The sequence below is a fragment of the Macaca fascicularis genome, chromosome 10 (genome assembly GCF_037993035.2).
Source record: "Macaca fascicularis isolate 582-1 chromosome 10, T2T-MFA8v1.1".
In the NCBI taxonomy this organism is placed as follows: domain Eukaryota; kingdom Metazoa; phylum Chordata; class Mammalia; order Primates; family Cercopithecidae; genus Macaca; species Macaca fascicularis.
In genome coordinates, this window is record NC_088384.1 from 101,920,155 (window position 1) to 101,930,784 (window position 10,630).

The window sequence follows — 10,630 nt, forward strand, 5'->3', positions numbered from 1 at the left end:
AAAAATGCAAAAAATCAGCTGGGCTTGGTGGCAGGTGCCTGTAATCCCAGCTACTCAGGAGGCTGGGGCAGGAGAATCATCGCTTGAACCTGGGAGGTGGAGGTCGCAGTGAGCCGAGATCGTGCCACTGCACTCCACCCCAGGCGACAGTGCGAGACTCCATCTCAAAAAAAAAAAAAAATCTATAAAATTGCTATTTATTTTCCTTTTCATTTTCTGCCTTTGAAGGAGCTTCCATAGTAACGTGTCCTTCCAATCGCCTAGCCTGAAGGGAGGCCCCAGAGCTCCAGCTTCAAGGCTCGGCTCTCCCAGATGCAAGTATCGTTAGACTCTCATTGGTTACCGCCGCCGAGCCCCTTGTAACCCTGGCAACACTGCCCGCCCGCGAATCCTCGCGCTACGATTGGTCCATGGCGCTAAAGCCTGAAAGTGAATTCCTCAGACATTGGCCCGAGTCACTGCGATGCTGACACCGTGGTTGGTGAGTTTGGATGTCAGTCAGAGTCGAAGGAAGGGTCAAATAGGGAGAAATGGCGACGGAGCCAGGCTGTGGGTGAGTGATTCCTGAAGGGGTGGAAGTGTGAGACAGTGGATCACCGCAGTCAGCCGTCATACAGCTCCCAAAGGGGTGTGAGGGAGGTTTTCTTCTCATCCGGCTCCAGCCGGACTCGGAACGTCAGACATCCACATCTCCCACCCAGGTTAGAGGTGAGAGGTCAAAGGCCGTATTCCCTCTCTATTGGTTTTTGGACCCAGGTACTGCGGACAGCGGTCAGGATCCGGAACCAAAGACTCAGCTTTCAGCTACTTACAGAGTAATGGTGGGCAAGTCATTTAGCTTCTTTGAGCTTTAGTTTATCATCTGTAAAATGAGGACGGTAACTCGGTCTGGGGCCAAATAGAGGAAACGCTGGAATAGACCATTGCTGCTAAAAGAGGGATATAGTAGAGGCAGGAGAAGCTATGTACATTTGTTAGCCATATTTTATGGTGGAAGGGATTGAGGCTCAGAGAGGGTCACTGACTTGCCCAAGATCACACAGCAAGTTTGGAGCAATTGCAGTTCAAGTCTTATGCATACCAGGACCAAAGGAAAGAATGGATGCCGATCAGTCATTTATAAATATAAAATCATATTTTTATTTTATTTTATTTTTTGAGACGGAGTTTCACTCCGTCACCCAGAGCTGGAGTGCAGTGGCGCAACCTCGGCCTCCTGGGTTCAAGCGAGTCTCCTGCCTCAGCCTCCCAAGTAGCTGAGACTACAGGCATGGGCCACCATGCCCGGCTAATTCTTTTTGTATTTTTAGTAGAGACAGGGTTTCACCATGTTGGCCAGGCTGGTCTCGAACTCCCAACCTCAAGTTATCTGCCCACCTTGGCCTCCCAGAGTGCTGGGATTACAGGCATGAGCTACTGCACCTGGCCAGAATGCTATTTTTTTTAAAAGGCCATATGCAGCTCTGGCCGTACCTATTTAAATCCCCTGTAACCATATCTTTCCATAGCTAGCTTCTTATCATTTAGATCTCAGCTCCAATATCATCCTTCTCCCCTGAGAGGCCTTCCATTAGCACTTTAACTAAAGTATCCCTCCCTTCCCCAGCTTACTCTCTGACATGTTACTCAGGTTTATGGTCCTTGTAAGCTTCATTATTGGATATATTTTTGCTTATTTGTTCACATGTTTATTCACATGTTTATTATGTATCTTCCCCTAGAACAGTGCTGATATATAGTAAGTGTTCAACAAATATTGTGTGGATGAATAATTGAAGAGCCAGGTGCCTGCTGTCTCCTTAAACCTCTGTTCCTCTCCATAGGCCCGTCTTTGGAAAAAGATCTGGGAATGATTGTCTAGCCTCAAGCCTCAACTTACTTGAAGCTTAAGAGACTCAAAGCCTCATGGACAGCTGCCCTGCAAAGAAAGTATTTTGACCTTGGCATTTGGACATCTCCCATCTCCCCCATGGCCCTGACAATGCTGAATGGGCTCCTGATTAAGGACTCAAGCCCACCTATGCTGCTGCACCAGGTTAATAAGACTGCCCAGTTAGATACCTTCAACTACCAGAGCTGCTTTATGCAGAGTATCTTTGACCATTTCCCTGAGATCTTATTTATCCACCGGACCTATAACCCAAGGGGTAAGGTCTTATATACCTTCCTGGTGGATGGACCTCGGGTGCAGCTGGAGGGTCATCTTGCCCGAGCAGTCTACTTTGCCATCCCTGCCAAGGAGGACACTGAAGGCCTGGCCCAGATGTTTCAGGTATTCAAGAAGTTTAACCCAGCATGGGAGAGAGTCTGTACCATCCTGGTGGATCCCCATTTCCTTCCACTGCCCACCCTAGCCATGGAGTTCCCCGCAGCTGAGGTCCTGCTCTCAGCCTTCCACATTTGTAAGTTCCTCCAGGCCAAGTTCTATCAGCTGTCCCTTGAACGACCCATGGAAAGGCTGCTCCTGACCTCCCTGCAGAGCACAATGTGCTCAGCCACAGCAGGCAACCTGAGAAAGTTGTACACACTTCTGAGCAACTGCATCCCCCCAGCCAAGCTGCCCGAGCTTCACTCACACTGGCTGCTCAACGACCGCATCTGGCTGGCTCACCGCTGGAGAAGCCGAGCTGAGAGCAGCCGCTACTTCCAGAGCCTCGAGGTCACCACCCGCATCCTCAGCCAGTTCTTTGGCACCACCCCATCTGAGAAACAAGGTATGGCTTCTCTGTTCCGTTACATGCAGCAGAACTCTGCAGACATGGCAAACTTCAACCAGGGCCTGTGTGCCCAGAACAATCATGCCCCCTCAGACACCATCCCCGAAAGCCCCAAAGTGGAGCAGCTGGTAGAATCCCATATCCAGCACTCCCTTAATGCCATCTGCACAGGGCCAGCAGCCCAACTCTGCCTGGGCGAGCTTGCTGTGGTCCAGAAATCCACACACCTCATTGGCTCTGGCTCAGAAAAGATGAACATACAGATCCTGGAAGATACCCACAAGGTGCAGCCCCAGCCCCCTGCCAGCTGCAGCTGCTACTTTAACCAGGCCTTCCACCTGCCCTGCCGTCACATCCTAGCCATGCTCAGCGCCCGCCGCCAGGTGCTCCAGCCCGACATGCTGCCGGCTCAGTGGACGGCAGGCTGTGCCACCAGTCTAGACAGCATCCTGGGCAGCAAGTGGAGTGAGACCCTGGATAAGCACCTGGCAGTGACTCACCTCACTGAGGAGGTGGGTCAGCTGTTGCAGCACTGCAGCAAGGAGGAGTTTGAGCGGAGGTACAGCACCCTGCGGGAACTGGCTGACAGCTGGATTGGGCCTTATGAGCAGGTCCAACTCTGATTATTCTCAATGCCCAGAGATGCTCATGCACCTGTGCACACTGCACACTCACATCCACCTGTACACACACACACACACACACACATACACACTCACTCTCTCTCTCTCTCACTCTCTCACTTACACTGTTGTATTTCCGTGGGCCCTCCTTCTAGAATAAGGACAAGGTTCAAAGGTCTTCTCATCTACCATGGCCTGCTACCTAGCATGTGTCTAGCTCAATGAGACAGGAGTCAGCAGATCTTATCTGTTTAGTTTACTCAGGTGGCCACATACAGTCTCTATTGTATATTCTTGGTTTTGTTTTAACATTTTCATAAGGTAAAAAACATTCTTAGCTCAAAGGTCTTATAAAAACAGGCAATCCAGCTCGGCGTGGTGGCTCACGCCTGTAATCCCAGCACTTTGGGAGGCTGAGGTGGACAGATCCCTTGAGGTCAGGAGTTCAAGACCAGCCTGGCCAACATAGTAAAACCCCGTCTCTACTAAAAATACAAAAATTAGCCAGGCATGGTGGCGGGCACCTATAATCCCAGCTACTCAGGAGACGGAGGCAGGAGAATCGCTTGAACCCGGGAGGTAGAGGTTGCAGTAGGCCAAGATCCTGCTGCCACTACACTCTAGCCTGGGAGGGAGAGACTCCATCTAAAAATAAAATAACGGCAACCCCTGGTCTAAGATAAGAGATTAAACATCAGGTTGAGGTTTGGGGCGTGGTAGCAATTGCCCTAGTCATGAGATGACTCACTTAACCCATCTCCTTTGAGTGAACTGGGCTGGGAGGCTTCCTACAGGGGAAGAGGCCCCTCTGGGGAGCTGGCTCAGCCAGGCTCCCTGAACTTCTTTCCTTGTCCTATCCTGGGGTCAATAAAACTGAATGCTGCATATTCTATCACTTGTCTAGTTTTTTTTTGTTCCATAGAAGGCAGTTTAGGGTATATCATGGAAAGAATAGACTTTAGAGTGTTATACAACATGTGAATCCTGGTTGATTCCTTCCCTGCTTGATTTTTGTGCCTGGTTCTGCCTTTTACTAGCCATGAGTCTTATTAGGGTAAGTTACCCCTCTAAACCTCAACCTGATTGTCTGTAAAAATGGGGATTTCCACAGGGTACGTTTACAGAGCAGGCATACCTAGTGGGTGCTCAATTAAGTATTAATTTTCCTTCCTTGCCTATGGTCCTATGATCTGCCTTCAACATGCTGGAAAATTTAAGGCAAGAGGAGAATTCACATGACTAGGACTTAATATAAGAAATTCTGGTCAGGCGTGGCGGCTCACACCTGTAATCCCAGCACTTTGAGAGGCCAAGGCGGGCGGAACACCTGAGGTTGGGAGTTTGAGATCAGCCTGACCAACATGGTGAAACTGTGTCTCTACTAAAAATACAAAAATTAGCCGGGCGTAGTGGCAGGCACCTGTAATCCCAGCTACTCGAGAAGCTGAGGCAGGAGAATCGCATGAACCTGGGAGGCGGAGGTTGCAGTGAGCCGAGATCGCGCCATTGCAGTCCAGCCTGGGTGACAGAGCAAGGCTGTGTCTAAAAAATAAAAATTAAAAAAAAAAAAGAAGAAATTCTGGGTAGGCCAGGTACGGTGGCTCACGCCTATAATCCCAACACCTTGGGAGGCCAAAACAGGCAGATTATAGCAGCCTGGGCAGCATGGCAAAACCCCTTCTCTACAATAAATACAAAAATTTGCTGGATGTAGCACGTGCCTGTAGTCCCAGCTACTCAGGAAGGCTGAGGTGGGAAGATCACTTGTGCCCAGGAGGTTGAGGCTGCAGTGAGCTGTGATCATGCCACTGCACTCCAGCATGGGTGACAGAGTAAGACCCTATCTCAAAAAAAAAAAAAAAAAAAAAATCTGATCAAGTCTTCAAAACATAAAAGCAGCCTCAACTCTCCAAGCAGGGGCCCCTACCTCACATAATTTCCATTGTATATACCTGACAAAACCTATCTCCTGTCTTAGTGGTATCTGGAGAAACTTTAGGGTCTGGAAGTCCCTGATGAAGGACTGGAATTTGTCAGAATGGCTCAACCACCAGCTCTATTCCCATCCCTGCCATAGGCCCTCCTCCCAACCCTGTCTGCCCAAGAACCATACAGAGAAGCCACCCTACGTATCTGGTGCTATTTCATCCATCTACAAGCAGGAGCCAGAAGGCTGGCCCCTCTTAGATCTCACTAGCGGCATCTTCCCAGAGGCTGTGTGGGCATGTGCCTGCTCCCACCGCGCCCCCTCCACAGCACCCTCTGGCTCCGGATGGGCCATCATGAAAGCTTGAGCAGCCCAGATCAGGTCCTCTTCCCGAACGCCTGGGACGGGCACGGTGGGGATGCCAGCGATCATCATAGCGAGGGTGAGGATGCAGATGTCAGGCTGGGAGCTGGCCTCCTTCCCCACTGCCTCAGAGGGTACCGGTAGAACCCTTGGTGACAGCCCACACAGCATCAGGGGCCTAGGCCTGCTGGGGCCACCCAGGTCGGGGGCTCTGCTTCTGGAGTAGCCATTGTCCCAGCCCAAGCTCTCCGGCTGCCTCACATGCGGGAATTTGTGGCAGTTTCGGCTGTATTCCTTCCGTAGTGTCTCCCAGCTAGTCCCCCCAGGGCAGCCCCTGGCTTGTGGCATTGCCAGGGCTGGGCCCCAGGCCTGGGCAGCAGGTGCCACCTGCTCAGCTTTCTGGCTCAGTGGGCCTGTTCCGCCAGAGGCCACCACCACTGGCTCTATAGGACTACAGAGGCCAAGGGACAGGCCTGGAGAAGCAGTCCCACCTGCAGAGACAGGAATGAAATGGAACGTTATTCTCGGTCTCTTTGAGGAGGGGCCCCCGAGGGGCAGGGCATGGGAGCAGAGCTTGGGGGAGTAACAAAGACCAGCCCCAGCGGACTGTCTAGAGGTTGGGAACTAGGTGTTACTCATATCCATACTCCCAGTCCCCAACACAGAGTAGGTGATGGAGAAGTGTTTGTTGAATTAATGAACAGTGAGCAAGCAGGTAGTTATTGATTGGCAAGGACATTTGGAATGGCTTTTCTTCTAAAAGAATTGATTCTAGGGCCAGCCCCCAAATGCCCAGCAGAAGCACCACCTCCCCAGAGCCAGAAAGCAACTTCTCAGGGGAAGCTGCAGCGCTCCCTCCAATTGCAGGTGCCCCCTGCTCACCTTGGCCAGAAGGCAGAGGACCTGGATGAGTTTGTGGAGTCCTGAAGTAGGACATGGCTTCCCCCGAGCCCCGGTTTGTGAGGGAATAGTAATCTGCCTCCTATCCTCCCTTCTTCGCCCTTCTAGAACGTCACCTCATAGACCCTCCTCTTTACACTTGGAACCCACCTTACAGCATTGACCTATTCATTCTAGAACCTGAACATGACAATAGGATGAGGTTAAAAGAGCACCAGACCAGGAGCTGGGTGTTCTAGGTTCTTGCTCTAACCTTGGATGAGTCACCCGGACAGTTTTGTTCCTTGATACCCTTATATGTAAAGTGGGTCTGATGACTGCCCACTATCTCATTAGAAGTTTTGAGGATGAAATGAGGTCATTTGTATAGAAGCAAATGACCAGAGATGGAAATACAGGAGCCAAGTGCTTTGTGCCTTGTAGAGTAAGACTTGGGGTCAGACCCAGTATTAGTATTTTTCTTTTTCTTTTTTTTGAGATGGAGTCTCACTTTGTCACCATGGCTGGAAGGCTGGAGTGCAATGGCAAGACCTCAGCTCACTGCAACCTCTGCCTCCTGGGTTCATGTGATTTTCCTACCTCAGCCTCTCAAGTAGCTGGGACTACAGGCACCCGCCACCATGCCTGGCTAACTTTTGTATTTTTAGTAGAGACAGGGTTTCACCATGTTGGCCAGGCTGGTCTCAAACTCCTGACCTCAAGTGATCCGCCCGCCTCAGCCTCCCAAAGTGCTGGGATTACAGGCCAGGTATTGGTATTTTTCAAAGTTCCTCAAGTGATTATAATATATGACAAAGTTGGAACCTCTATTCTAGGGACATACTTCTCAACCCTGGCTGTACATGAGAATCTCTTGAGAAGCTTTTACAAAAAACAATGTCTAGGCCTAATTTCCCAACAAATCAAATACAAATCCCTAGGGATGGGATGTGGGACACCAGCACTCTTTACGTATCCTAAGATGACTCTAACAAGCAGCCAGCCTAGGAACCCCTGCTCTCTTGCTCCGACCTGCTGACCTGCAGTGATTCTAAACGAAGTGCCTCTCCTAGGCTGGAGGGCAAGGAGACCTTCCAATGATCAAGATGTCAGCACTGGCTGTTTATTTCTGGTCCTGGTTGGCAGCAATATGGCCAACTTCAGACCAGCCAGCCACAGGTCTGAGGCCCCAGGATGCAGCTCTGCTCCGGTGCGCTGCGGGTCTTCACTCATACTTGCAGAAATCCTTAAGTTCTTTGGGCAGGTGGAGCCCATCAATGGCCAGCCGGTGCACCATGCTTCTCTGTATCACTAGGCGGCACAGAGTCTGCAGGGACGGCACTGTGGGAAGAAGACTGTGAAAGGCAAACAACTGGAGGGTGGGTCTGAGGCCAAGACCCAGAAGATCTAGGTCATGGTCCCCACTTTGCCATTAAATGTGGGCAAGTCCTTACTGCTCTCTGGGCCCAGCCTGCTTCATGGAGCTGTTTATGGGGCTGAGAGAAGCACCTCTTCCCAAGGGCTATCACAAAGCTGCAACCCTGTTTATATCATAACAGCACAATCCCTTCCCCGTTCACTTAGCAGCTTCTGGGGGCAGGAGTAGTGTCTGATTTGCCTGTGCAACTGCAGCCTCCAGTACAGGCCTGGCACAAAGAGGGTTCTGGTGCACTGAATTCATGAAATGTGATCAGAGGTATAACTACAATGCTTACCAGGGGTATAATGAATCATACTTCAGCATTAAAAAGCTCTCAGTCTGGGGTTTGTTTTTCCTCGAAGCCAATATGCCCAAGTCTATAAGCGTGTTTCTTTCTTTTTTTTTATTTAAAGAGAGAGGGTCTTGCTCTGTCACCCAGGCTGAAGTGCAGTGGTCAGTGAAGTGCAGCCTTCAATTCTTGGGCTCAAGCGATCCTCCTGCTTTAGCCTCCCAAATAGCTGGGACTACAGGCATGCACCACCATGCCCAGATAATTATTTAATTTTTTGTACAGAAGGGGTCTCACTTTGTTGCGCAGGCTTGAGCTTCGCTTCCCTCCCCTCCCCTCCCCTCCCCTTCCCTTCCTTGCCTGCCTGCCTTCTCTCTCTCTCTCTTCCTTTCTTTCTTTCTTTTTTTTTTTTTTCTTTTTCAGAGTCTCACTCTGTTGCCTAGGCTGGAGTGCACTGGTGAGATCTCGGCTCATTGCAACCTCCACCTCTCAGGTCCAAGTGATTCTCTGCCTCAGCCTCCCAAATAGCTGGGATTATAGGCACATGCCACCACACCCAGCTAATTTTTGTATTTTTAGTAGAGACAGACTTTCACCATGTTGGCCAGGCTGGTCTCAAACTCCTGGCCTCAAATGATCCGCCTGCCTCGGCCTCCCAAAGTGCTGGGATTACAGGTGTGAGCCACCATGCCCGGCCAAGCATGTTTCTTTTTTTTTTTTTTTTGAGACGGAGTCTGGCTCTGTTGCCCAGGCTGGAGTGCAGTGGCCGGATCTCAGCTCACTGCAAGCCCCGCCTCCCGGGTTCACGCCATTCTCCTGCCTCAGCCTCCCGAGTAGCTGGGAGTACAGGCGCCCGCCACCTCGCCCGGCTAATTTTTTTTTGTATTTTAGTAGAGACGGGGTTTCACCGTGTTAGCCAGGATGGTCTCAATCTCCTGAACTCGTGATTCGCCCGTCTCGGCCTCCCAAAGTGCTGGGATTACAGGCTTGAGCCACCGCGCCCGGCCGACCAAGCATGTTTCTAAGAAAAGGGCAAACAATTCTCAAAGAGGCCCCTAATATCTAAAATCAGTTTAGAATCCCTGCCCTAGGTGAATACAGGAAACATTCTCAAAACTAAAAGCGAACTTGTAGGGCATCTTAATCCATCAGCCAAGATGGGTACCAAGGCCCAAAACCAGGTAGAGGCTTGTGCAAGATCACAAGCAGAGGTGTAATTTGAAGCTAGATTCTCCCACTCTTAAACTAGTGCTGGACAGACGGAGGCCTAGCACACTGGTTACGAGCCCTAGCAGATTCCTGTCCCCACATTGCGCCAGGAGGGGTCGCTGCCCAGGGATACCTACAGCCATACTCGAGCTGGACAAGGCGCACGCTCTTGGTGGAAGCAAACACGTCCACCACCGCGTAGAGGGGCTGCGCAGCTGGCAGCCCCCGGGCGCTGGGGCCCATGTCCTCGCCGTTGATGATGATGTGCATGTCGGCCGTGCCATCGGGGCGCGGGCAGAAGAGGACGCCCAGGCGGCTACGGCGCGCCGTCGGAGGCAGCACGTTCAGCTCATAGAGCTGGTCCAAGAGATGGCTGTAGAGCCCTGGCCGACTGCGGCCCACCAGGCGGTCCCGGGGAATGCGAAACTGCTCAATGCGCAGATATGGTTCCACCAGGAGGGTTGGAGGTCGGCTGGGGGCCGCTGCCTCGGCCTCCGGGCGGCCCTCCCGGGGCACGCGGTTGTGGTGGCGCGTGATGGCGAAGACCCAGGTGTGGCCCAGGTTGACTAGGTCGGGCAGAGAAAACTCGGGAACGGGGGCCAGACTGGCGGGGTCCAGCGCCGTCAGACCGAGACGCAGATGTCCGCACCAGCCCAGCTCTTTCTCTTCGATCTCGACCAGGAAGACTTGGCCCGGGGCCAGGGGCTCACGGCTGAAGCACACGCCGTGGGCGAAGCTCTCCACGCGTGTGGCCCGCGTCCCAGAGGGGTCCACGCGGATGTTGTCACCGTGCACCCAATGGAAGCGGGTGGGAGGGGGCTCCGGGCGCGCAGGTCCCCAGAGTGCACCCGAATCCACGGGCTCGGAGGCAGCAGCCATCTCTCCGCCATAAGGCAGGCTGGCGGGCGCCGGGGCTATTTTGGGCGGCGGGCTCAGATGGTGACCGCAAGGGGACCTTGTAAGGCATTTTCCCCCTGCCTCCCTTCCCCGAGCCTCTGCCCGGGGGTCCTAGCGCCGCTTGCTCAGCCATCCCTCCTAGAACTTGGCCATCCACACCCGGATCATCTGATCGCGTGCGCCCGGGCTACGATCCGCGAGGCCCGCGGACCTTGACCTGGCATTGACCGCCACCGCCCCCCAGGCCGGTAGGGACCAAAGAAGGGGCGGGAGGAAGACTGTCACGTGGCGCCGGAGTTCACGTGA

General features: G+C 52.4%; 3 protein-coding genes across 8 annotated transcripts; 1 reads left to right on the forward strand and 2 right to left on the reverse strand.

Moving 5' to 3' along the window:
• The first annotated feature begins 447 nt into the window (after positions 1-447).
• On the forward strand, positions 448-4,232 carry ZSWIM1 (zinc finger SWIM-type containing 1). 5 transcript variants are annotated; one of them, XM_074005406.1, is made up of 2 exons: positions 448-481; positions 1,824-4,232. In XM_074005406.1, the coding sequence occupies exon 2, from the start codon at positions 1,970-1,972 to the stop codon at positions 3,338-3,340; it is 1,371 nt and encodes a 456-aa protein (XP_073861507.1). In that variant the 5' UTR covers positions 448-481; positions 1,824-1,969; the 3' UTR covers positions 3,341-4,232. The 5 variants fall into 5 exon arrangements, with proteins under 5 accessions (XP_073861507.1, XP_045218974.2, XP_005569238.3 ...); XM_045363039.3 differs by lacking the exon at positions 448-481 and adding an exon at positions 501-821; XM_005569181.4 differs by lacking the exon at positions 448-481 and adding an exon at positions 501-708.
• A 1,234-nt stretch (positions 4,233-5,466) lies between these two features.
• SPATA25 (spermatogenesis associated 25) lies at positions 5,467-6,710 on the reverse strand. Its single transcript, XM_005569193.5, has 2 exons — positions 6,513-6,710; positions 5,467-6,121 (listed from the first exon to the last, which is right to left on the reverse strand). The coding sequence occupies exons 1-2, from the start codon at positions 6,565-6,567 to the stop codon at positions 5,493-5,495; spliced, it is 684 nt and encodes a 227-aa protein (XP_005569250.3). The 5' UTR covers positions 6,568-6,710; the 3' UTR covers positions 5,467-5,492.
• A 900-nt stretch (positions 6,711-7,610) lies between these two features.
• On the reverse strand, positions 7,611-10,581 carry NEURL2 (neuralized E3 ubiquitin protein ligase 2). 2 transcript variants are annotated; one of them, XM_005569204.4, is made up of 2 exons: positions 9,565-10,581; positions 7,611-7,850 (listed from the first exon to the last, which is right to left on the reverse strand). In XM_005569204.4, exons 1-2 carry the CDS (start codon positions 10,304-10,306, stop codon positions 7,735-7,737), a joined length of 858 nt encoding a protein of 285 aa, XP_005569261.3. In that variant the 5' UTR covers positions 10,307-10,581; the 3' UTR covers positions 7,611-7,734. The 2 variants fall into 2 exon arrangements, with proteins under 2 accessions (XP_005569261.3, XP_005569262.3); XM_005569205.4 differs by having other exon boundaries at positions 7,611-7,864.
• Positions 10,582-10,630: the final 49 nt, after the last annotated feature.

Coding starts and splice junctions, on each gene's coding strand:
- ZSWIM1 (XM_074005406.1), top strand. CDS start 1,970: ATGGCCCTGACAATGCTGAATGGGCTCCTGATTAAGGACTCAAGCCCA.
- SPATA25 (XM_005569193.5), bottom strand. CDS start 6,567: ATGTCCTACTTCAGGACTCCACAAACTCATCCAGGTCCTCTGCCTTCT. Junction 6,122..6,512: donor TCCTCTGCCTTCTGGCCAAG/GTGAGCAGGGGG, acceptor CTGTCTCTGCAG/GTGGGACTGCTTCTCCAGGC.
- NEURL2 (XM_005569204.4), bottom strand. CDS start 10,306: ATGGCTGCTGCCTCCGAGCCCGTGGATTCGGGTGCACTCTGGGGACCT. Junction 7,851..9,564: donor TGTCCAGCTCGAGTATGGCT/GTAGGTATCCCT, acceptor TTCTTCCCACAG/TGCCGTCCCTGCAGACTCTG.